Here is a 25,836-nt window from a genome sequence, read left to right as displayed (position 1 = left end):
ATATTATGCCTGATCGTTGTATGTTATGGTGTGACATCTATTTTCTCATTCAGCTAAACATTGAGAATTAGCGACATGCCTTTGTTTCTTCAACCCGCACACTTTTATAGTCAAATCTGCTTTATTTACCATGCATGTGCACACGCATACAAGGTTCATTTAACTCATGCAAGTCAACATGCTTCAAGCAAGGTGCAGCCACGCAAGGTGCCTAGGGAGCAGTTTGAAAGGTTTTAGGGTTCTGCCCAAGGCTCCTAAGCCATGTACAGGCCTACTGTGGAGATTAAACCTCTCAGTCCTAAAGCTGTTCCTCAAGTTATAAACAACTTAAAATAAAAACAAAAAGAAATAACTAAAGCATTACAATCTCCGTCCTTCATTTCGGGAAGTCAGTTTGCAAGTGTTTCGTCTGGGGTCAGCTTTAGGTCACGCTGGGCATCCATTAGTGGCCTTATTTAGCGTCTTATTCCTTTAAGAGGAGTGATTGGCCAGCAAAGACAAAGAATCATTACCTTTGCCCGCCCCCTCCCTGCCAGCAGTCAATAATGAGGGATCATTAAAATGAATAGATGGACGTTCCCCTTTTCTCCGGATCCTTATTGCAAAATCAGTGTCAGGGGAAATGAAGATTGAGCTTGGAGAAGGCGTCTAAAAGCCTCACAGTGATTGTCGTGAACTCATCTCCAGTGCCGGGCTCCTGTATCTACTGTAAGAGTCTGCACCTGCCTGAACTCCTGACTAGCAAGGGCTTTTACTGTAGCCCATTAAGAGCATCCCTAATGCTCGCTACAGCGTCCTTCAACATAAACATGCTGCATATGTACCAAAACATTACAGCAAACAATGGAGGAATGATTGCTCTGGATGTCTGGGAGTTTTCTTTTTTCCCTCTCACACAGAAATAAAACTCTCAGAGTGAACTAGAAAGCGATATTGAATGCTGTGACTTTGATGTGGAGAACAGAGAGCTCACGTGACAGGGTCGTATAAACAGACACTTAAAGATAATTCTCACTTTTCACATTTCTTAAGCTCAAACATCTGTGTGCCGCCGCTAAATTTTTATAAATTCTCGCACAACATTTCACGCGTCACAAACGAAAGAGCGAATCAAGCTGAATGATTGCAGATGGAGAATAAAAGACGGCGCAGGATTTTCCAGGCCCCATCTGGTTGCCTTTTCCGAACGTCTCTTAAAGTGTCTTTTAAAATGGTGATTTGTCTGTGGGTCTGCAGCGATGTGACCATGTCAGCATGTCATCTGCTGATCCTGTCACACGTGAAACGCTCCTATAAAAGGGGGCTCGCGTACACCTGTGGAGCCTGACGGCCCCACCCCGGGCAGATTAGAAAGACACATGTAAACACATGCACAAATCCACACACATGGTCCTCATCTTCTTTCTTTATCACCCTAAAGGTACTTGATAAGAACGTCTGTTTATGGTCGCCCGACATGTGTTTCTGGAGAGTGAAGCAAAAAAAAAAAAACAAAAAAAAAACAAATGTAAAAACTGATTCAAGGCACCAAAAGAGATCAATTTCCGAACTAGCTTATGGGGCAGCACTATCAAAGGCCCTTCAGTATGGTCAAGCAATTATCTCTTAAAGCATCTCTTAAAGCCACCCCCATGGTTCTCTCAACATGCCCTTCATAACAGAGGTATACTGAGGATTTACTGCCTGCAGATGGCCGATGAGGGGACGAGGGCAGCAGCTCCAGCACTGTGCCTGTCCTCTCTCTTTATAAAAGCCCAAATCAAAGCCTCTGTGGGAATACAATAAGGGAGGAAGTGGGGGCCATAAAGACACTATAAATCTGTACAATGAAACTTCGAAGTCGTGCCCTCTGCCAGGTGACGTGTACATGTGGACCTCAGAGGAGAAAAAAGGCACGCGCTGCAGTCATTATGATCGGGGATTCACTTTTCGCTTGTTGGTGCCCTCTTTTGGAGGGGGACGCGTGGTCATCACATGGCCATCATAACTCCCAGTCTCTTAGCAAGACTGGGAGTTAGATGCACACTGAGCACACTTCAACATTTCAACGTTTTTCAGGCCAAGGACTCCCAAACTGATGAGAGAATAAGTAGGGACCCCCTACCTACCTACCTAGTGCTCTATATTAAACTGGGCCTAGTGCTATATATAAATATACATTATCATTATCATTTTGCTTTCAATATTAAGCTATTCAAATAATATACAACCCTAACCTTTTTTTTTTTTTCATTTCAAACATGTGCAACAGTAAGGTGGCCAATAGTCTAAACATACCTGACATAAACATCAGTCTGGGATATCAGCACTCTGTGATCCTGAATAGGATCACAGAGTGTAATATGCGGCGTCATGATTGGCTCAGCAGCGATAGGGGCGGGGTCTACTGTGTAAATGAGACAGCTCCTGTATTGCTGAATGAGTGCTGACTGAAAGGTAACATTTTCTGCCTTCATTTATGCCTTTACTAAAATATGTTGGTTTCACGTTAATGAAATGTCTAATCAACCAAAGATGCAGTACCTCCGCGGACCCCCCAGGGGTCAAGGCCCCCTGTTGAAGACCCATGGTTTAGAGTGAGTGTAATTACAGTGAAGGCAAAGAGGCCATTTGAAATTTCTGATGACATAAGAAAGGCCAGCATGACTGATTTTACACATCATCTATCAAGCTTTAAATAAGCATTATTGTAAATTCCACTGCAGTGAGTGGGCATATCACTCTTGAAATAAAGCAAGCACATATACAAGACAGAGTCACGCCAAAAGCAACAGCGCAAAGAGTAGCTTACAACCTTTTAAATACATATGAACGTATGTCTGTCCCGAACAAGCCTAAGCCAAACAAGTTCAGGCAGAGTAAGATAATCGTGCCTAATCTCTCTCAATAGGCACATGCATGCGAATATGCAGGATCTGTAGGCAAGGAACAAGAGGCTTCCTGGTTTGCGTGTGTAGTCCGAGTAATATTGACCAGTGGCATTTGAGAAGGCTTTGGCTGGCAGCCAGCCTATGTAAAGAGTGAACAAGTGTTAACGCCCTATCGTGCCCTGTTGGCAAGCAAGCTAGCATGTCACATTTGTCAAGCTAATACCTCAAGGTAAGGAGACACCAAAGCGACATCAAAGAACCGCTGCTGGAAACAATGGTCACTGCACAAACCAGGAAGTCGAAGTCTGGGCCTGGATATCTGTTATTTGGATACTGGCTAGCTGCAATGATTCTAGGTCTACCCCCAATGATATTGTGATATGAAGTGATTAAGGTATTCTTGACAAATGCCTCCTTTAAAACAACAGTTTTTAATAACCAAACGAAGACCAAACCACTGCTGCCACTGGCCATTTATTCCTGGCAGGAGAACGTACAGTCAGTCAATTTCTGAAACCTGCTCTCACACCATGAAGCTAAAATTAAAAAAAAAAATAAATAAATAAAAAATTAGCTAGCTCTCCACATGTTTCATCATGCAACTAATTAACATCGTCGATCCAACAACCCACAGGGAGCTTAAACATTATGAAAACACAATGAAAACAACAACAAAAACATGATATGAAATTAAGATAAATAATCAAAAATAATTACGGAGCTCACACGGTGTACACTTACCAGAAAGACAGCGCAGCTTAACTGTTGCTATCTCCTCGGGTTGCACGACCCTAGTTGGCAGGGGTGTTGCGTTCAATGACAATGAAAAAAATAAATAAAATAAAACTCTACTAAATAAAGTAAACAGTGTGAGAGGTGAGAAGTGGAATGCCAACACCATTGACTTCGTTACACAGCAATGACACGTATGACTATGTATCAATAAGTTGCTGTTACTTTTCCGTCCATCATCACATAAAGATCGCCCAAAAAATCCAACTAACCCGGTTCCCAAAGGAGGGGCAGAAAATTTGGTGTGGCTTTGAAGCTAGAAGGTAATGACGGACGTAGTGACGAAGATGGTCAAACAACGTATGACTGGCAGAAAAATCTAGGTTCACGCGTGCACGAAGATTTACCAAGCTACACCAAAAAACATTATCCTGCCCACTAAGGTCGCTTTTTGTCGACTAAAGAAAGGAATGAATGATGGATTGCAGGCCTTTGTACAGGTACCAATAGTGTTTATATTATTACTCTTGCTAGGACAAGAGAAAGACAAATGCCCTGCTTTGTAGTTTTCAGCATGGCAGTTTTATTTTTTTTATGTTCCCATGCTTTTTCACTAAGGATTTAAGCATGACAATTTACATGTCTTATGTTTTCTAACTGCAAAAAAATATATATATATATTTATATAATAAATATATAAGAAGTTTTGCAGGTACAAAACTTGTGAACAGTCTTTCAACATGTCACTAGATATTGGAATTTATTTTTCCACATTTTTTTCCATATCACGGTTCCACAGTTCCACGGTTCCACCGCTTTCACTCCCGCTCCTCCTCATGACTTGCGGTTTCAGCAGTGGAAACCATGGCCCGGAATCATCTCTCCACTGTGTCAAAGGGTATGGCGCTGTTAGAGGAAGACTAAGGTAAGAAGGACAGGGTGCCAGGAAAAAGGGGCGTGACTGCATCTGTAAATAGAGGGGGCTATTTTGGGCTTGCCACGGTCGTACAGGGGAGCACCGCCTAGACCTGCCTCCTGTCGCTATGGGGATGAGCGCTGCATAACTTTGCTGAATGGAAAAAGTCTGGAGGACTGGCAGGTGGTACACAGGAGTGTGGCACAGCTCCCATGGCGAGGTGCCGTTTCACTCATAACTACCCACTACTAACAATACTCCCCGGAAAACTCACAGGCCTCTGCTTGTACCTGGCATATCAGCAGGTTTTGTATTTTATCCTGATATCGTAAAGTGTCATGCAAAAATTATTATTTGGAGAGTAGTAGAGCCTATGTGCACAATGTCCAGCTCATTCAATAGCTTATACACAATGTTTATTTTCAGATAAGTAGTTTCCCTGATTCCTAGTTAACATAAGGAATATGAAATAAGACAAGGGCAAATATCTTGTTTTGAGCTGACTCTAAAATATAGTGTAGATTCTGTAAATGTAAATACAACACCAAGACCTTCACCGTTTGTAGTCACCATTATGCCATTTATTAATTAATTTTTTTAGAACACATTAAATGCACTTAAAACACATTTTGTTTTCATAAATATTTCATATTAAAGAGAAATATGTTTCACCTTGTGCCCACGCAGAGAAGCATTACAGAGTTGCAACGATTTTGTAGCCAAGAAAGAGAATAAGGCACAAAATAGAAACTTTATTCATACAGTTTAGTCATCATGCTATTATAGTATGTGTCCAAAAACGTATAAGGAAGCTATTGGGGGAAGCTACTATCTGCAACATTAGTACAATGTGCATGCTCCAAAGACAGATAACACGGAAAAGACTGCAGCTGTGCAGAAAGAGTGGATGTAAATATGTATATGACACAACAGTGGAAATAAGTCTAAGATATTTGGTCTGGAGGCAAGAAAATCTGCAGTTTCTACGGTAAAGTGCATAATGTTTTTTTTTGATTTTATTAATTATTTGTTTTGTACAGGGGAACCACTGACAGTGAAAAAAAAAGGAAACTCGGACAATAATTTCACCAAAGATAAAATCCTTTGGTTTACTGAGATCAATTATTGCCAGCTGTTAAAGTAACAGTCCTGCCAACTCCTCTGTGAAATCGCCCAGTAAAACTGTTCCTGTGGTGTACTTAAGATTATCCCCGTGCCTATTTACATACAAACCTGCAGTGCAAGAAGTAAAAGACAAATTGATATTGTCCGGGGACATTCTCCTTTAAATTCAGCAGGTAAGCATACCATTGTTCAACTATCTCAAAGGTGGGGAGGAAGAAAACTCCAACACCTGCCTTTATAAGCCCCTGCATACCAGGAACAGATGTCATAGGATATGTACTATATATATTGTCTCTGATTGTCCTTGCATCGTTATGCTACAACCTGGGTGGAGGACTGGAAGACCGGGAAAGGGTGGTAAGAAATAGGCACCAAGGTGAAAAGCATAATACAGGGTACGAAATCATACTAAGGGAAAAGGAAAGGTTTAAAAAAAGAAAGAAAGCTAAACTGCATGATATAAGCATAAGGCATACAAATTTTCAAATACATGTTTATACAAAAGAATATCATACATAACATTCAGTATAAATGAACAAAGGTAATAATAAGGAAGAAGAAGAAAAATACTATTCTAATCTATTCACATACCCTCCCGCCCCCCATTACACGATCCAGCCTTTTATTCTGATTCCCTGTAAACAAATCATTGAAATGATACAAAAAGGTCATATAAAAAACTTCCACTTTGGGTTACAACGAACCATTTGCATTTGTGTGGCTGTCGTGTGCTGTTAGTATCACTGCTGTAAGGCACCGATTCGGTTGTTGTGGACTGACGGGCACAAACAAATGAACCAACGCGATGAAGCCCCACACTCATCGTCCCGTGAGCTCGTCCATGCTTGACATACGGGTCGCACTCGAAATGAAGCGTAGGAGAGTAATTCAGTCTCATTGAGCTGTTTGGTCCACTAAAGAACATCTGCTGTGAATTAAGGCAAGTGTAGTCGTATACTTTGCCACTGATATCACTTTCTTTTTCCTTCCTTCTTTCTTTCTTTCGATAACATTCACCTGTTTATTCAAACGGAACTTGCCAGTGATTGTCAATGTCAGTCTGCAGCGAATGGCGAGAGGACGACTGTGACGGTGGACGGGTCCAGGTCGGTGGGAGATCCTGGTCAAAATTTTATTCTTCATAATCTGGATCTCGAGCTTTTTCTTTTCTCCTCTCTTCTATCCTGCTGTTGATGTCTGTGCGTGTGTGCGTGTCTGTGTGCGTGTGTGTGTCTGTGTGTGTGTGTGTGTGTGTGTGCACGCAGCTGCAGAAGACTTCTGGTCGTCTATGCATGAGTGTGCACAGAAATGCTGGAGAGGTCGTTCCTGATGATCTCGTTAACTGTGGGCAAACAAAAGAGAAATAGAAACAGGCAGTTATTACCACGGTGAATTCAGACAATTTAGATACAAGTTGCAAACAGCTGCAAAAGCTGAATAGGGTGAGCAACTTACTCCGGTCCCCAGATCTCCAGGGGCACCAGAGGTAAGACTATAGGCTCACGCTATACATTTTACATCGAGTTTGAAAATGACACCTGGCTTGAGAATCTGATGAAAAATGCATTAATTTACCATACACCACAAAACTACTGGATTACCTGATCTGGACAGGCACTCATTGTTTCTGTATCTAGTTTTGATGCTCTTATTATTTCTGAGTTGCATATTTTTAAATGAATGCGTAAGTCAAAGCTGGGACCAGGCATTATTTAAGCCAAGAGAGACACATTGCATAAACTGACTATGGGAGGTATGGGAGTCTACGGAGGCCCAGGAGATCATTTTTATCCAGGATGGAACTAGCAGTTTATAACTCAGTAAGGACCCATGGAGAAAAATAGTGGACAAGTGAGTCTACGTTGTGACCCAGAGACTGGTTAAACGTGCTTCATTAGAAAACATCCCGCTACAAACATATTTTCCTCATTACAGTGAGCTTAACTATTTGAATGAGATTGAAGATCAAAGGCCAAATGCTTGGCATACTTGGTCAAGTTAAAAAAAAATATCAGATATCAGCAGCTGCAATCCAAACATATCATTGCCGTTACTAACTCGTATCGGCCCCGTACACACATCTCTGCTATTGAAGTCATCGTCTTGTCTTTCCTGCACTAGTTCCTGTGCCCGTGCTTTTCCCACAGTCGGGCAGACAGAGATCAGTCCCCTGTCTTTATCTGCTCTGTGTTCTTTGGCAAAACAGAGGGAAGTGACTGAGAAGATGGCGAGGGCCCCGAGACCTGGAGCCCGACGCAAACAAGAAGCTCTGCAGTTGCAGAGGCTCGCAGCGATAACACAGGCTGAGAGGGAAAGAGTCTGGTGTAAACCACCATCGGAGCCGAGACAGGAAGTCCACCCACTCTGAGTTTCAGTGTGGGCCTGCAGTTTGTTATCAATAGATACTGTTTTGGTGAGTGGTGAGGCATCGGCACAGATTAACAGAAAAACAATCCAAACTTATATGTTTCTATATGTATGATGTGGAGATGGTGATATATATATATATGCATATATACATATATGCAGTGAATGGACAGAAGAGAAACCTAAATCAAATACATATTTGGTGTGACCACCCTTTGCCTTTAAGACAGAATTAATTCTTATAGGTACACTTGCATATAGTTTTTGAAGGAACTCAGCTCAGTTAGATTGTTCCAAACATCTTGGAGAACTAACCACAGATCATCTGTGGATGTAGGTTTCCTCAGATCCTTCTGTCTCTTCATGTAATTCCAGACACACTCGGTGACCTTAGCTGTATGTTTGGGGTCTTTTTCCTGCTGCAAAATAAATCTGGGCCCAATCATAGTCTCCCTGATGGTTCTGCATCATGGATAAGTATCTGCCTGTACCTCTCAGCATTGAGGACACCATCAATCCTGACCAAATCCCCAACTCCATTTGCAGAAATGCAGCCCAAAACTTGCAAGGAACCTCCACCATGCTTCACTGTTGCCTGCAGAGACTCATTACTGTAGCGCTCTCCAGCCCTTCGAACAAACTGCCTTCTGCTACAGCCAAATATTTCAAATTTTGACTCGTCAGTCCAGAGCACCTGCTACCATTTTTCTGCAGTGCAGTTCCTATGTTTTTCATGCATAGTTGAGTCTCTTGGCCTTGTTTCCATGTCAGAGGTATGGACTTTTGGCTGCAACTCTTCCATGAAGACCACTTCTGGCCAGACTTGTCCAGGCAGTAGATGGGCGTACCTGGGTTCCACTGGTTTCTGCCAGCTCTGAGCTGATGGCACCGCTGGACATCTTCCGATTTTGAAGGGAAATGAGCTTGATGTGTTTTTCATCTGCTGCGCTAAGTTTCCTTGGCCGACCACTGCGTCTACAATCCTACAAAATCCCTGAATTTGTACAAATGTACCTGTCGGGACCGACACCTAATATTGATCAGACTTAGATTTTTACTTTTTTTTGCTCACTTTGCAAGTTGTGAACTATTAAAAAATAAACTCGAAAATCATTATTTACATATTTGCTTTTATATATATGAAGACCAGAGAATTAAGAAGGATAGAGACAAGAATAATTAGATACAAATAATGTGTAACACATTTGAAGGAAGTATGCTGTAGACCTACAACAGCATGCCCTGCTTTCTGTTTGCTATCAAACACCCACCTATTCACACACACGCACACACACATGCAGACAGGTTGGTTGGGACTCACCTCCCTCAACAGGAGGAACTCCCATTGGAAAAATCCAACCTGTGCCAACACTGCTGGCTGTTTTCAAACCTGTTCCGCCCCAGGCTAAACAGGCATTTACATGCTGAGGTTATTTTTAGCTCAGCCATCGAAGGGCATAAAGGAGGCGCAAGCACGTGTAACAATTAAATGATCAAACTTTAATGCCGCTGCCACCCTGTCAGCCGAGGTGAGAAAACAGCTCCAGGTGAGATGGGAAAACCCAAACGTTTGCTGGGCCAAAAGCTGCAAACGTCCCCCCCCCCTTTTTTTTCTTTCTCAGATTGAAAACAGTGGCTTCCTTTCTTCTTTGCAGTCATTGTAAAAGAATTGTGACGTCTCCTCCGCCCACATGTTAACTGTGGTGTTATTTTGCGGTGCTTTTACCAACTAATATGTTCCATTGGCATGCCAGATGATGTTCCATTCCGAAGAAACAACCAATAAAGAGAAAATAAAGGTAAAACAGTGGCCCTTGGTTTTTCATCTGTGGGCTCTGTCGGCAATGTGAGAATCTTTAGAAACAGGATGTGGCCGACTGTTACACCACAAGACAACACTAAGAGGCTATTTATAGCTGCTTTATGATGTAGCTTGTGTCACTATTTGATTGCAACAACTTCTGGGAAATAGAGAAACGTTAAAGAACTTGAATGACTGAAAGAGAAACACACGCACAGGTGATGATTGTGAGCTAAATAAAAGTTTTGCACGCCGATCCCAGATGCTGACAAATAACCACCATCAGCACAGTTATGCCAATGTGTCTGTTTTTCCTATCAAGACCAACTCTCTCCTAAGGCATCTCTGCATTTTTGAGTCTGTCTCACCTTCAGCGGAGTGACTAGATAACCACAAATATGCAGCAAAAGGGAAGGCAGTCAGACATGCTGGGGGAACATTTTGTTCTGAGCAGAATTTGGCTCCAAAAGTCCATCCCCTTGCATAATGCGGATGGGCAGTGGTATGGCACAAGATGTCAGTAAACTAGGCCTTTGAAAGCTAGTTGTTATTTTTTGAAAAAGCGTGTCAGAAGGGTTCCACTATTAATGATCTCTTTGTGCTATTAAAAAGAAAAAAGAAAATTCTTTGTTATGTTGCACAATAATGAAGCACAGTGGCCTGGCATCCCTCTCAACACCACTGGAAACTTTTTTTTCTGATGCCCAGGTTAATAATGGAAAGCTGTAACTGGGAGAATACCCTCTCATGAATAAACAAAAACAGTGGAAAACTGAGCTCCAAATATTCCCCTGTTGAAAAAAAAAAAAAAAAGAAAACACGTGCCCATCCAGAGTGTCATGCTTTATTAGCTGTGCTGCCAATGTAATCTGTGAACCACAGTCAGAACCTGTCAGGACTCATACTTATTCCATGCAGGTGTGAGTGTGACACTGAAAATACGACTGCGCTTCACTGCGATGCCAGCCGAGCCAAACGTTTCAACAGTCCTCCTTTGTGAGAGATTAGCCAGCGTTTCTTGGTGGGGACAGTGGCTCATTGCTAGGCCCCCCTGTCTCCTCTGGGCGCAACTTAAGGCTGAACCTGAACGAACCTGAACGATGCAGGTGACTACAGCTTCTCTAAACGACACAATACTGGTGCACAACAACCGGTACACTGTAAAAAAGAAAATAAGGGCCATATGTCATCTCTATCAGTTACTGGTGAAAGTGTAAACCCTAAATCTAAACTCCAGGTTGAGTAATACATTAACAGATGTTAAGACTATTGTAAGAGGGGTTTAGAATACTATGAGTCTGATGATTGTGGGGTTAATATCAGAACGGAAGTTCAGTAGAAGACCACTAAATCCAGGCTGTGCATGGCAAGAAGAAAAGCTTGGAGAGGGTTTTGATTTTATTTTATTTAGCATCCCAATATGAAAAAGAAATCTATTAATTATGAGACTATACTACCAAGAAATCCTTACATCATAGAGGAACTGTTGGAGCAGCAAACTGTGAGCACAACCCTGACCTACATCCATCCTTTCAGTAGAAGAACATGATAGCAAACACACTGAGCAGAGATACTATAACAGCCTGGCTGTAGCCTGACTGACGAAGAGCAAACAAACGGCTATAGTGCTATGATTTAGTTATGATCCAGTAATCCAAGCACGGGCGCTATGAGTTCATTTGGCTGCTCTGAGAGTTCAGCGCGAACCTGAACCGCACTGGGGATTTAGTTAGCATTGTTAGAGGAGAGCGCTGCGCATTGGGGTTCGATAACAGCCGGGCTTCCTCGGAGAACAGAGGATGCCCTGTGGTCTGGAGAGAAGCAGGGCGTTGAGGCCTGAGAGCTTCTTGGAGGTTCCTGCTGTCGTAACACGATCCCCTTCACTCGGATCAGGCCTGAGAGGCAACGGCCCGGCGGGTACTGCCTTACCCCGGCTTCCCTCAGCTGACTATCCAAAGCACGACCCCTGAACTGAAGGTTGTAACGCCGGCTTCCTGCCAGCGACTTCTGTTCTCACTTGGAAGTCTCTTGATGCTCAAGGAGTTCAGGACACCTTCCTGAACTCCTCTTACTTTCACTACATGAATAAAGCGTAGATGTGTAAAGGTCAAGGACCTTCATGCTGCAGAGAAGGGCGACGTTTCCTATGCTGACTCGTACCTCCTGTAGTACCCCATCGGCTTTGTGAGAAAGAAGAAGTAGCTTCCTTCTATTGTGGAACTCTCAGCAGCGCGTGAGGAAGTTCGTCTGAGTCATAGAAAGACTTTTATGTAAACACAGAGAAACACTGGCATTGAGTTTGTGCCGGAGCTTAGAGAGGGTAAAAAGAGACAGACTCACAGTTAAACCTCATCTGAACTTTCAAGTGAAATTGATTTGGTTGGGAAGCCAAACTAAAGCCCAAACTTGCTGGAGAGAGACAATTGAATTTCCTGGTACATATTACTTTTGCTTCCCCACTATATCAAATCTTCTCTCGGCCTCAGCAGAAACACTTAATGGACAATTTGCTGCCTCCCACACATGGCTGGAGCGGCTGGAGGCTCGAGAGGCTCGGACAACGTCACTTATCTTCCGCTCGCGATCAGCGGTGTCAAAACCGGGGAGGGGTCGAAGGTCGGAACACACGCACACACGACACAGACGGGGAGCTCAAGATGGAGTCGGCGAAAGAAGCCGAGGGAAATGGAGGGAGACACAATCATTATTCCCACAGATAAACACAAATGGAAAGAGACAAAGAGTTCCACTCATGCTTCATCATGATAAAGTGCTTCGTAAATTCATCTGAGCCTCACAGGTAGACAGCTACTAATCCATCCCAGGGATCCCTTTGGGCCTAATGATGTGATGATATGTGCAGACAGTATATTTCATCCCCACAGCTAGGCTGATGTGTGAAGCCCCAAGCTTTCCCATATGGAAGCACTCAGTCTCTACAACTGACAGAGTCGCTGCACAGAGGAAAAAAAACGGAGATAGGGCTGCAGAGAGAGAGTTTGTTTTGAGACAACGCTGAGTTTACTCTGAGAACTGAGGTTTTTACAACTGCCCTGCAGCAGCCGCGTGGTACCGCGGAAAAGCTGCCGAAGCCCCAGGCTGCGGCCTTCTCAGTCTCCTCGCGCTGCTGACTTGGACAGTGGCACAAAGACTGAAAGATGTGAGAAATACCAATGTGGTTCATAGATTCGAGATCAAGCAACGTGGTATATCTCAATCAGTTCTCTCTTAACAAAAATTACATTTAATAATACTTCTTTTCAAATCTGAATCAAGCCATTTTGTTGTAGTATGCCATCTGCCTTGACTGACATACATTGACACAAGAAAGAGTCACATTTTTGTTATTTGTTGTTGTTGTGGTTTTGGTTCCAAGAATCTCTGACTTCATATTGGTCTCCAACCTGGTATTAAACCTTCAACTAGAGGAAAAATGCCAGAAGAAGACACAAACCACATTTGGACAATATTTCCTGAACCCAATCGAAATCATTCTTCCCAACAGTTTTTAAAGGATACTAAATAACAGCTTTAAGATATATGTGTTCACATAGCTCAAAGTGTTAATGGTAAAAGTGGTTCAGCCCACTCTGGAGGATTAAATTTGGCCCTAAATGCAGCAGACTTTATTTCCTAACTACTATTCCTAACTAGTTAAACTGAGACGGATCCACACTTTCAACAACTTGAACATTCATATGATTACTAGCTACCAATATTTATATTTCCCATTCTCATCCTTTGACGGGATGAAGAGAAAAGAAGAAGAACGGAGAGTGTAAAAAAATACACAGTGTAAACGGTAAGTGCTCGGCTGTCACTGAACAGATTTCCAATCAATACGTCTGCTGCTGTTTTTAGATGAGGGCTTCTGGCTCAGTTGGACGAGTGAGCCGGGGCAGCCTTGAGAAATAACCGCGACACGCTCTCTGTGCTTCATGCAGAGAGACAAAGTGGAGCTGGGCTCTAACCTCCACCTGTGAGCCTCCGAAGTGCCTCATTTTTTTCGGGGCGCGTGATTTACAACTCAGACGAGCCGGACCTATAGCCGAACCAAATGACCCGACCCAGGAGAGTTGGAGCGTCTGCCGAGGCCAGATTACGATCACTTAAACAGAGACAAATTTACTAGAAAGGCTGGAGAACAATAAAACAGCAGTATCCCAAATTAGAAATCTAAAGACAACAACTTTTACTGAAAGCCCCACCACTGGCGTGCTTGTTTTGGCTGCAGCGCCGCAAAACCTTTGTCTTTGATCTTGCTTGGTGTGCTCTGCCTCTCCCCATCTCACCTCGCTCTGTCTCTCTTTGCGAGCCTGCCACTTCCCTCTCCTCCTCCTCCCCTCATTTCCTCCCGGGGCCCAGGAGGCCGCGGGTGTGCTCGCTAGAGGTCGGCCTCCGGGGAGGATGAGGGGGGGAGGTGTTTACATGGTTGGAGCTGCTCTCCAGTGCCCTCATCACGGGGCTGCTCGGAGTTCGGTGAGCAGTTGTTACAGACTCTAACGCCGGCAATAACAATACAAATATATCTTTCACAGGAACGTACAGAATGATAGCGATGGAAACGCAGACAAAGGATTCAACTGCAAGGGTATATGTGAGCTTTTCTCAATAGTAAGAAATCCGGTGGATGTTGCTGAGAAAAAATGTCTAGATTTCGAAGAAAAAAAAAAAAAGATAAAAAGGATGCCATACTGCCCACACTGTTTGACCGACAAGTGTTGTCTTAGCTAAACATTGTGCTTTCGGTTATTTTGATTACACATTCTTACTCGCTTGATTGCGATAAATTGCACTCCTTTTTGTTACAGCGAAAGGAACACCACAACAGTGCTTGACAATCAAAGTGTTTATCAAGAGTCAACATAAAAGTAAGACGCTAAAGAGCTTCTGTGTGCACGGATGATGACTTAAGACCTCAAGAAATCAAAAGCTCAGCTTCCCACAGCTAGCGAGTCACACATGCATAAAGCAAACAGCAAAACGCCCGAAAAGACTCCAGGCCGAGCAAAACACGCACATCTCGGCGAGTGAGATATGAAAGCAGACGCATTAAAACTCTTTGCACGGCTCATTACCGATGGGTTTATGGTAAAATAAACTCGTCCGTCTGATAAACGGGCTGTGATTGATTCTGGATTAGAAACGTATGCTCACGCGGAGGCCCGGCTCGAGAGTTCGCCGGTTTCGCAAAAAAAGAAAAAAAAAAAAAACCCAAAAAGAATAAACAGCGATCCGGGTTGAAGCATGAGCATATTGAAACAATTACAGATAGGCTGCAGCCCTTTTGGGTGAGAATTTGGCCGCGCACCTGCGTGTAATACAATTTACAACTGCGTTTGTCGTGTCCTTCTTTAAATCACCTGTTGCCTGTCAGCCCAAATGTGGGATTTCAGAATTGCTTTTACTTTATTTATATATAGAGAGAGAGACGAGGTTCTCCGCGTCCAAGAGGGCTTACGTCAGTGCGAGCTTTATTGTTAACTATCCATCATGGGTGGATGGCTCAGGAGAGGCTTCCTCCATGTTGTTAAGCATGTCTGCTTCTGTGTGGGTAGCGGCGTGCCTTTTGTTTACTTGTCTGTTTTGGAAAAAGTCTTTTTACTGCGAGGATGCCAGCTGGTCATTGGTGGGAGTTTCAAACCGATCTGATCCATTTCGAGTGTGAATGAAAGCCCGTCAGTGCAGTTCCTCTCGGATCGCATGCCGAGATAAAAGTAACAGTTCCAGCGATCCAGCGCCCAATCATTTTTACAGGCGTCTTCCTAAAGTCACAGTAAAGGCCCTGAATGGGATACTAAAGGTAACTCAATCTTAAAGACACTCCTGCTGCGCACAAGAACACGCCATCTCCCTTTTCAACATCCCCGCAGTGCTCTTACGATCCGACTCTGTTCCGCAGCTGAGAGTGATCTGATTAACACTCTTGTCTGTTGACCCCGAGAGCTGAACTACAACTTTAAATCCTCAGCACCTGCAGGGATTCAAGGACACAGCAGAAGAGGTCTCCTCAGGGCACATCATGGACTTATTCACATTGGGAGGAAGGCGCGGGGAACCAATCTTGGCAAGAGCTGCACTTATCTCCTTTCCAACACCCTTGACCTCACTTTGATTTTCATAGACAGGCAATCTCACATCCATCTGGAGACTATAGAGTTGTCAGGAAAAGCCAGACGGCCTCAGAGCCGAAAGGTGAGGACAGAGCGGCCCTTCCAGAGATACTGACTCTCTAGCACCTGTAAATCACAGAACCACATTTTCACCTGCTTCTGTTTGTGCTGCTTCAAATCTCGCAGGTTTTACAGTTGCAGTGGATTGGGGGGGGGCGTCCCTCGAACACTTGAACAGAACGTAGGGCCTGCTGTTTTACTCTATATCGTCCAGTAAATCCAACTGATCTAATTAAAAGGTACGTGACGTTTTCATTCGCACGGGGTTTTAGGAGCAGAGCTTTCCAGCTCCGGCTCTGCTGTGGAGTTCACACGGCAGATTTACTACGTGAGCAGAAAGAATTACAATTGGGTCTTGGGGTCTCTCAGTTAGAGAGCACAGAAACCGTGGCTCCGTATGAGAGGACAGCCTTCGTGAAGTGTTTTAGATTATGGCCTTAGAAATAATGAATAATTTACCAATGCGCCTTGGCTACTTTTAAATTATTAATAAATACTAACCATGTTTTTTTTTTTTTCACACTTAAAACTCATCTTCTTTTATTAATAGCATATAACATCTTTTATTCCAATTAACACATTCGTTACAACTTTCATTCTTTTTCATTAAAATGTGTACAGCACGCTATCATGTAGTTGTAAACGGATATATGGTCATTTTTCAATTATGCTCTATGAAGCTTCCATACTATTTGACTAATAACTGCACAATTGGAATTGTAGAAGAAAAAATAAAATAAAAAATAGTAGTAGTAATAGTAAAACAAATAATAATATATTTGCTTGCAACTTTATCATGAAAAGGAGTTTCATTTACTTTTTCTCTTTTAATTTAGGGATGTGGTCATTGAGGTTGGTTACTCACTTACCTTGAATCTATTTAAAAAGTCCCATAAACAGTTTATTTTGACTTTCATGCAGCAGCGGTGTAGCCTTTCATCATTTAATCTGCCTCGCGCCATAAAGACTTTCTGACCGTGAAAGGGTTTCCCTGTTTTTGTCTGCGTGTTGTTTTGACTCGGATCGGCGCTGAGCTCGGTACAGTCTGGGAGTCTGGGGACCAGTTGAAATTTACAGCAACCATGGGTCACATGTCAACAGTGGGACACTTACAGTTCAGTGGTTATGATCATTCCCTCCCCTGAAGTAAACCCACTCATCCACTGCTTGGTAAGTCTCTGCGCTGCGAGGAGCCGCTGATGGGAGAGGAAGAAAATGTGATCTTTAACTTCGAACGTGTTTTCCTTTCTTTGACTTTTAGTGTTTTGGTTTTAACAGCTTTAGCTGTGAAAGGAGCACGTAGTGTCTGAGTGTTTGAGTGTGTGTGTGTGTGTGTGTGTGAAGAACAGGGGCAGTGGGAGAAGCTGCCAGGGAAAATCACCAAGATTGCATGCTACTTTCTTCCACCTCAGATTTTCCCCCCTCTCCCTCTCCCTCTCCCTCTCTCTCAGTCCGTCTGTGTCTGTGTCTCCTTTATTTCTATGGCTGACCTGCTTCTTCTCATGCTCGCTGAATATTCCTGGATGTGAGGACATCATGAGAGTCCCCTGACCCCAAAAACTCAAAATCCAGAAAAACACCTTATTCCTTTGGCTGCCCTTCTATTTTAGGCCAAACGGATACAGCATCTATACGATATGAGTCCCTTTACTCTCACCGATTGAGGTTTGCATGAATATTATAATCTTGGGCGTAATTATTTATTTTGGCAGATTCAATTTGTGTTAACCTGCTCGTGTTTGGAAAGATTTGTCAGTGGACCGTAAAAACTAAAACAACAACATGTGCAGCTGGTTTACAGTCAGATTCTACTCTCATTCTTTATACCTCCGTCCATATTTCATCCTCGTCTGTCGCCCACACCTCCTCTCTTTTCCTCTTCCCGTCTATCTCTCCCTCTCTCTTTCTATTTTCTGAGGTATTTGTGCATGCGGGAGCCGGAGAGGAGAAATCTGCCAGCAGTTGCGAAAACCCAACGGCTTTCCCCATCCCACCCAGCTGGACCAGACTTCACTGTTGACATCCGTCGCAACAGGATACTATTTCACTGAGCTAACGAATTTCAGATGGGGAGCTGTTATTAAGTGGTCTGGGATGGAGACCTGCTCCTGTTTACTGATGCCGCAGGTATTTATATCCTCTCAATACAACCGCTCGGAGCGAGCGGCTCACAGTGGATATTATGATGCCTCCTTTGAACCACATTCAACTGTCTGCGACTGAGCAAGACGCTGCTCCGCGGCCGCCGGCCAGGAGCTGATCCTGACCTCTGAACTGCGGCTCCAACGCCGAAAGAGAAAACAGTCCTCGCGCAAATCAACTGTACTTGTGTGATGTTTAGCATGTGTACGCTGTATGAGTTTTCCATGTGCTCCAGGAGGAAATATCAAAGATTCAAGGCAAATTTATGGTTTCTGTGGGTGCGCAGCGTTTGTGGTGTTCACTGCAAGATCAGGTATCTCCACAGAGGAACAGTGTTTTGTGCAGAAGTCCTGAATAGTGTTCAGGTTGTACACAAACCAGCATCGTTACTGTCATCCGGTTATAACCGCTGACGTACCACAAAGGCATTTTGCCTTGCGGACGACGCGTTTTGCAAAGTAGCCTTCATGTCAGATAATGTATGACAGAAGTCAGACAGATAAGGATTTGGACGAGGCCCAAATCACAGCTTAAAAGCAGCCTTTACCAAAGAACAACGCTTCTAGGGAAAGGAGACACACTCTGTGATCACCCTGTCAGAGCAGTCAACCGCACTGACATTTGTCATATTATGATTCAGTAATGAGAGTGTTCGGCGCGAGGTGGTAGCTCCATGATCACAGATATACACTCTAAGATCACGGCCAAGCCGCAGGCCCTGTCTGAGTCCTGACCCGCTGTGATCCGTGTGGCTCGGCGGCTTTTCAGCGCGCGTTTCCGAAACCTCAGAATGTGAGCCACATAAACTGAGCCTCTAAACGGCTGTGTCAGGAAAAACTATAAGAAATACATGGCGTATGATGGACTGAATAATATACATTTAATGAATAGACTCGAATGTGTCTGGAGAGAGGGAAGCATCAACTTGTGGCTTTGCGCCGCTGTACCTGTATATTTCACTTTAAGTTCATTCTGCTGTTGCTGCCAGGTAATTTGCTTTCCTTTGTGTGTGTCACGGCGTTTAGTAATGGAAGAAAATAAGACGAAAATCTTCACAGTAGCAGCCCTGCGTCGCACATTTCTGCCATTTGGCGACAGAAACACGAAACCCGTTGAAAATCAGAATCAAAGCTCCTGGTCTAAATGTGTCCGTGTGTAGATCCCAGACACAAAAGAAAGCCAATTTGTTTAGATAATTTAGCTGCAGTTTTTTCGGCAGACACATTCTTTCTCAGTGACTGTGGATATTATGACGGAGCGACTGAAACCAGACCAGATCCTCTGGCTCAGCTGCCAGGGCTAAGGGCGTGCACACATGCGCAATAAAGCCAAGTTCAATGGATTGATCCCTCGCAGATTCGTCTTGCTGCACTTATCAAAAGGAAAAATACCCAAAAAATGGTTGAACAAAGAGCTAAAAATCAAAGCATGAATACGATGACCCCATTGCCACTATCATATGCAACCACTTAGATACAATTATGTGCTATACTGCAGGCAATCTTGGACAGTGGTGTGTATAATAATGGAGAGAGTTCCTAATATGTAGCGAAAAAAAAAATCTGATCACAACCACGAGCCGATGAGATGAGATAATAAAGAATGACATAAGAGATATAAAGGTAACCCAAATCACTGCCACCCAACTGCTAAGAAATTCGTCTTTTTCTGGGTTTCTACGTGGGTAACTACGTGTTTAACCACAGTTTTCGGCTTTATGAGAATTACTTAATGTTTCCAACCGTGCTGCTATGCTGCTACAGGGTATAAAGAGTTTTTTTTTTTTGCCAACAATGTGCTATGATCCTCTTTTCCAGAGCTATCTCGCAATTTACAAGTTCTTAGAATCCTAGCGAAAAGGGCTTTCACTTAAACTTCTCTAACAAGCTGATCCGCACAGATCTCCATATCTGCCGCAGAGGGCTCGGCGAGGTCCGTGCTACCTGATAATGGGTAATAAGAGCCAAAGCTGCTCACTTCGCGCAGTAAAAGTAATGATTTTTAATTGTAATGAGCAGAAATTGAATCAAATCTATTGCAGATCCCAAACGTGCAGTTGTCGATTCCATAGCTTAGGCGGTCAATGGCTCTCCAAGGTCAATCCAAGAGTGCACCCACCTATTAATTTTTCCCATGGCTATAAAACTTCTCCAGCAAGTCCGAACTTTTTCTTATACTTCACCGTGCGGAGGTCTGCCAGGAAAGCGCAGTTCCTAATATGAGGAGGCAGCAGAAACAATAATAGTAAACTATCCTCATGCTATTTGTAGTCATAAATAATAAAAAAGCCATCACGCTTTTTCTTGTGCCCGTCAATATCCCTTTGCGAAGGGGAAGACTATGTTCTAGGCATTGCACTTAACCACAAGACAATCTCTCTTTCTTTCTTTCTGTATACTATTAGCTGGAGCTTGACCCACTCCCAAAAGGCCAGAGGGTCAGAGGTGGAGTACCGTTCAAGTACAAGCACATCATCCACATCATCCAGCGGACTACACCAACAGAGACAAACACTCACGCACATACAGTACTCTCTAAACGTACAGGAGCAGCCCTGCTTTAGTGAGTCCCATTAGACACTTCAACCTCCACTTTAATGAACACCCTTCCCCCTTAAATCCTCTCAGTCTTCTGCCCGTCCTCCGCTCCCCCCCTCTCCAATCCAGCCTTGCGGCACACTCCAATGTTAGCGACTCAGCATGTTTTCAGCGTGGTGTGGACGCGCTCTCAATCATCATTAGGGTTTTTGCGGAGTCCTGGGGTCTGGGCAACTTGCCAGGATGTGTAAAAGTTTCCATGAGGAATGCCTCGAGTTGCCTTCAGAAGCTTCGGTGGTGGACGGAGATCCTCAGGAAGGTTAAAATTACTTTTTTTTTTTTTTTTTTTGCAGGGGAGAGGGAAGCAGGGAAGCACACTCAACAACAATTCTGTTTTCAGTTTGAGAAAACAAGACTTGCAGAGGTCCAAATGTGCCAGCCTTGAATTGAGAAGGAAGCAATCCCAAGGAAAAGCACCCTGAAACACAAGGTAATCAGGGCGCATATGTCAAATGTCAGAAATCGTCAGTGGCTGCGTCGCCCTCCGTGTTTTTCTTATTTTGGGAGAATAAGGGCCCTCTGTTTCCCAGAGAGGCAGCTGGTAGAAATCTAGCCCTCTGATTAGCGCTAGTTCCTTTGCTGTGCGCTGCATTTCATGATATCACCCATCACAGCAGCAGCTAATGAGGCAGGACACACGGCAGCAGCAGCCTCGCAGGACCAAAACGCCTAGCACAGCCAGCCATCGCTTCTGCTCTACACCCACACTCATTCGCTTCAAAATACCTATAAACACCAGGTTTGAATACATATGAGCGGAGTTTTCCAAAACTGCCTTGATACGTGCGAATGATTAAGACAAGAGGAGGGCGTGATGTCACCAGAACTGCCCCTTCAGACGTATGACAAAACATGCCGTCATTTCGGCGCTCCTATTTTTGGCTTAATTGGGCCGGCTAACGAGGCAAACGCTGCAGACCGTGTTTTTCATAAATTCTATTGTTATATACCCTGATGTCATTTGACATGCTTTCTCGCAAGTCATGTGCCTTGTAAAATACAGATAGTTGGCTGTGAGTAAGTATGAACCGTCTGAATGCTTGGGTTTTATTGTGAGCCCCACCATGAGTTGTTTACGACAGTGAGTCAACAATGCAACGAGGCATGGTCTTCCAGCAGTGCGTGTTTCGTCCTATTCCTTTACACCACTGTGAACCGCGCTGGTCCGCGGCCTTCCTTCCTGCTTCAAGAAGTGAGACTGTAGCAGGTGATAACCGACATGCCGCTGAGCGAAAACCCGAGCTCAGTCCGGCTGCCAACTGGATTCTTCCCATAAAAGTAAATTGAAGACACCAGAATCATCACCTCATGCCTCAAACTGTAGTTAGTGGGCTTCTATCACAGCGCAGGGAAGAGTTTAGCAGTTTAAACTGGAGACTGCGTATGGCAGTCAGGGGGGTTTACATCTCAGACTCCCTCCATGCTCGCTCAGTTCCTTGCGGTACAGTAGCTCACTGTTGATAAGTTGAGCGATTTCTCAGGGGCTGTGTAAAAGCTAGGCCCGGCCAGAGAGACACATTTCCTCTGGCTGATGAGAGCCGGAGGCCTCAGCGTTTGAGCGTGGGAGGCGCACCACTCTTGGGGAAGATCAAGTGTGCTCCCGCAGACTCCAAATCACCGGTCCCCGATTGCCGAGGAGGAACGCTATTCTACACGGCTGGCGTTAAATCACTGCTGCTGTGGTGAGGTCATCCGCTTGTCTTGCCTCTCTAATGGAGCGCTGAGCTCGCTAACACACGGCGGTAATGCGTGCAGACGGGGAGCGGGACGCCCCGTGAGCTGCCTTCCGATCTTATTTATTTTAGCTTAGGGCTCATTTGAGGGGTTTGGGAGAGGGCCGGGCCTGGGAGCAGCAGATGCCTTTGCAGTATGCTGTTACCACCGCACACTTACCAGGACTCCAGAAGCTCACCACAGATGCTTGCGCAGACGTTAGGTGATGCAAAACGGCAGCGCATTTGAGGTTTTCAAGGGGCTGCCTCTCTGTCCTCGGTCAATCAATACGCATTCCTGTGCGTCCCTAATGCAGCTGTAATCGCTGGCTGAACACATTTGGCCACCGGGTTGAAGAAAGACTGAGCTTGCTAAAGTGACAGCGGATGGAGTAGCGGGAAGGTAAACAAGGTTATATGACTTTGCTTGCATTAGCAGCGCAATGTACATTAAGTATAAATTAATTTTGCCGGTGTAAAAGGACCCTTTGCCAAACTTATTACAAAATTAGAACATAAAACTTTAGAACATTAACTACAGTTAATGCTGAAAAGAAAGCCTCTGCCAGGAATAACTATTAAAAACAGCCACAAAGAAGTTGTCTGTTTCCAGACAATGCAGCAGTGCTACAAACAAAACAAAAAGAATAGGGAAACAGCAAAGAAAAGGTTTGAAATCGGTTTATAGAGCCGATAACAGGCACACATCCCTCGCGCCTCTGGGTTGTCTGTTTATGAGGTGAGGACTAATGGGATTCATCAAGACTGACAGATATGCTGACAACCGCATTTCAACTCAATTACAGTTCCACAGCAAAACTCCCCCGGTCCCCTCATGCCTATCACCTCTCTACTCCCAGTGCTGTTGAGTGAAGTGCGTACGAGGTACTACTCGTGCGTGAGCACAAGCGCACACACAGCATCGGTTTACTGAACAAAAGGTGCACAGGAAGTGTGGTATTCCTGAGTTCAACGTGGGGGCGCCCCCTATTAGGCTGCGAGGGAGATTTTAACATTCCAAACTGGCCAAATGCCAATGATGCGTTCTATGAATATGTATAAAAACAACAAGTGGAGCCTCTGCTAACACAGATAACAGTCTGCTGACCTGAGAGACATAACGTGAGGTGGACACAGGAGGCAATAAACCCGACCATATGGTCCCTTGGGTGTGACTGGTTTCATTGCCAGAGGGAGTCCAGTGACCCCACAGTCTCCCCTGATGACGACAGCCACATGGTGTGGACTCCGTAGGGAAAAAGTCGGGAAAACAAAGCCTCTGCCTCCTGACTCCCAGCATCCCTCCCAGAAATATGGCGGTGGGGAGAGGGGTGGGTGGGGGGTGGGGGGGGGGGTTACTGTTCAGTTCAGGAAACCCCTACCCATTGTTTTGCTTCCTTCATTAGCCGTTGTGTCAACAGTTTGGTTTGCTGCGCGTGTGCCACTGTTTTTGCTCGGCTGCACCCCGGCCGACCCGAGCGCTCTGATGTTTTGACAGATTGTTTCGAAATCCCATCAAGGCAATTTAATGTTTTAATGTACACGAGCCACTTGGACAACATGAGCTGGGGCGTACGTTACACCAAAAGCAAATAATCTGTTGGGTCTAAAATTAAACAAAAGCTGACGTAAATCTCCTGCCACGGTTTCATCAGGAAATACTGAGAGGTGCAGCGGGGTGCGGCTACGTGTGAGGGCCTGCAGATAAGCCAAAGGTGTTAAAAAAATGAAACGTGCTACATAAACAGCCGATACTGGCACGGACAGTGAGCCCATAAAGAAGAGTTTTCGTGCAGAAAAACTGCCTCTTACATTAATTCGGAAATAGGAGCTTGCAGTAGGTACACCTTGTTTTTGGTAACTCACCATCATCTAGGTACATCTGGTCCAGTTCCTGGGGCTCCTGCTTGACGGTGATGGCCATTGAGGGGGGGCTGGCATCTTCGGGTAGCAGGCTGGGTGAGCTCCCTTCAACCTGGGCTGAGTTGGCCGCTGCCTGCCCCTGACTTGGACTGTAGGCTTGAACAAACGGGCTCTCCGCAGGTCCACCAGGGGTGGAAGGGTGGGACACTGGGGAGGACGAGGGGCTGCTGTTGGCGTACATGGCGTGGTAGCCATGTGGCCCCGGGCTGTTGAGGTGGTTGGGGCTGCCTTGGGATTGGATCATCCCCAGGGAAGAGTTGTGGTCTGGTGACGGCGGGTGAGTGAGGTTGGGGCGGCCTGGGGTCTCCTGAATGGGGGATATCACCGGTCCGAGTGGCGCCGCGTGGGTGGGGCTGTTGGGGAGGCACTTGCTATACGCCACGGGCGACAGGTCGTGCAGTGTGGGGCTGGAGCTGGGGGACGACGGTGGCATGGCGGCGTGGCGAGGCGGGCAGGGAGGGTAGCCACCGACCAGGCAGGCATCGGGATCAGCCACAGGCATGATGGGGGTGAGCCTGGGCTGGCTGTAGTAGGGCTTTGAATGCAAGGACAGCCCCACGTTCCCCAGAGAGTCATACTCATCATTAGGTTCTGTCTTTATTATCGGCACTGTGGGGGAAGACAAAAAAAAAAAAAAGGAAAAAAACGAGAGAGAGTGAGGATTTTAAAAAACGTGCAGGGAATCCACGTGGCGCAGAGAGAATGACTAAAGCAGCGAGCAGTACCCTCCATAATCCAAACAAACAACCACCAGTGGATATGGGCTTGGTGTCAACTTGGCTGAGTCCTCGAAAAGAGAACCCCCTCCCAACCCCCCACCCCACACACACACACATACACACCACCCATCTTTACCACACCATGAAAAAGAGCAGAAGAATAGTGGGGAAAGAAAAATGGATGAGTCATCAGTGTGGAAAGCCACAGCTGGCTCTAATAATGAATAAGGCCTATTTTCTTTGGACTCTCCTCCAGCCCTGATATCCAATAAAAGTACTTTAAAGCACTGGACTGCTGCTGCTGCTGCTGCTGCTGCTGCTGCTCCTATTGCTGCTGCAGCTCGAGGAGCCCAGGACCCCCAGGTTTCCTCCACACTCCAGAAGTAATTGTTTCTCTCAGGACCAAAAGATAGGGAGATATAGAAAAAAAAAAGAAGATGATTTGATTTTGATTATGCTGCCTATGCCCCTTAACAGGCTGTAGAGCCATGCCTGCGGTTTCAGGAGCTCCAGACCTCGGCTAATGCAGGAAGAGTGCAGTGACCCCACTTGATCGCCCCGCCTCCACCTCTCCTCATTTCTAATCCAGCGCATATTTTCCTGATTAGGTCGGAGTGACAGGTATCACATGCCTCCTGCTCGCTGTCGAGAAAGGTCCTCTATTAATTGGAAATTTTCAATCTCGACCTGGAGTCTTCTCATACTGTATATGGACTGAGTTGAGAGACGGCGAGGGATCTGCATTAACAAGCTCACCGC

At 44.9% G+C, this 25,836-nt stretch overlaps 1 protein-coding gene across 2 annotated transcripts in view; it reads right to left on the bottom strand.

The window, feature by feature from the left end:
* Positions 1 to 5,531: 5,531 nt before the first annotated feature.
* Positions 5,532 to 25,836, bottom strand: part of LOC125016891 (nuclear factor of activated T-cells, cytoplasmic 1-like) — a 55,455-nt gene continuing 35,150 nt past the window's right edge. For both annotated transcript variants that reach the window (XM_047599647.1, XM_047599648.1), the window contains exons 9-10: positions 24,302 to 24,967; positions 5,532 to 6,985 (exon numbers count right to left, since the gene is read on the bottom strand). In XM_047599647.1, the coding sequence (XP_047455603.1) occupies positions 6,930 to 6,985; positions 24,302 to 24,967 (722 nt within the window). In that variant the 3' untranslated portion in view covers positions 5,532 to 6,929. The remainder of the gene's footprint in view (positions 6,986 to 24,301; positions 24,968 to 25,836) is intronic.

Source organism: Mugil cephalus, chromosome 11 (assembly GCF_022458985.1).
Source record: "Mugil cephalus isolate CIBA_MC_2020 chromosome 11, CIBA_Mcephalus_1.1, whole genome shotgun sequence".
NCBI classification, from domain to species: domain Eukaryota; kingdom Metazoa; phylum Chordata; class Actinopteri; order Mugiliformes; family Mugilidae; genus Mugil; species Mugil cephalus.
The sequence above is the reverse complement of the archived record's forward strand: the minus strand, read 5'-3'. Positions and strand labels throughout refer to the sequence as shown.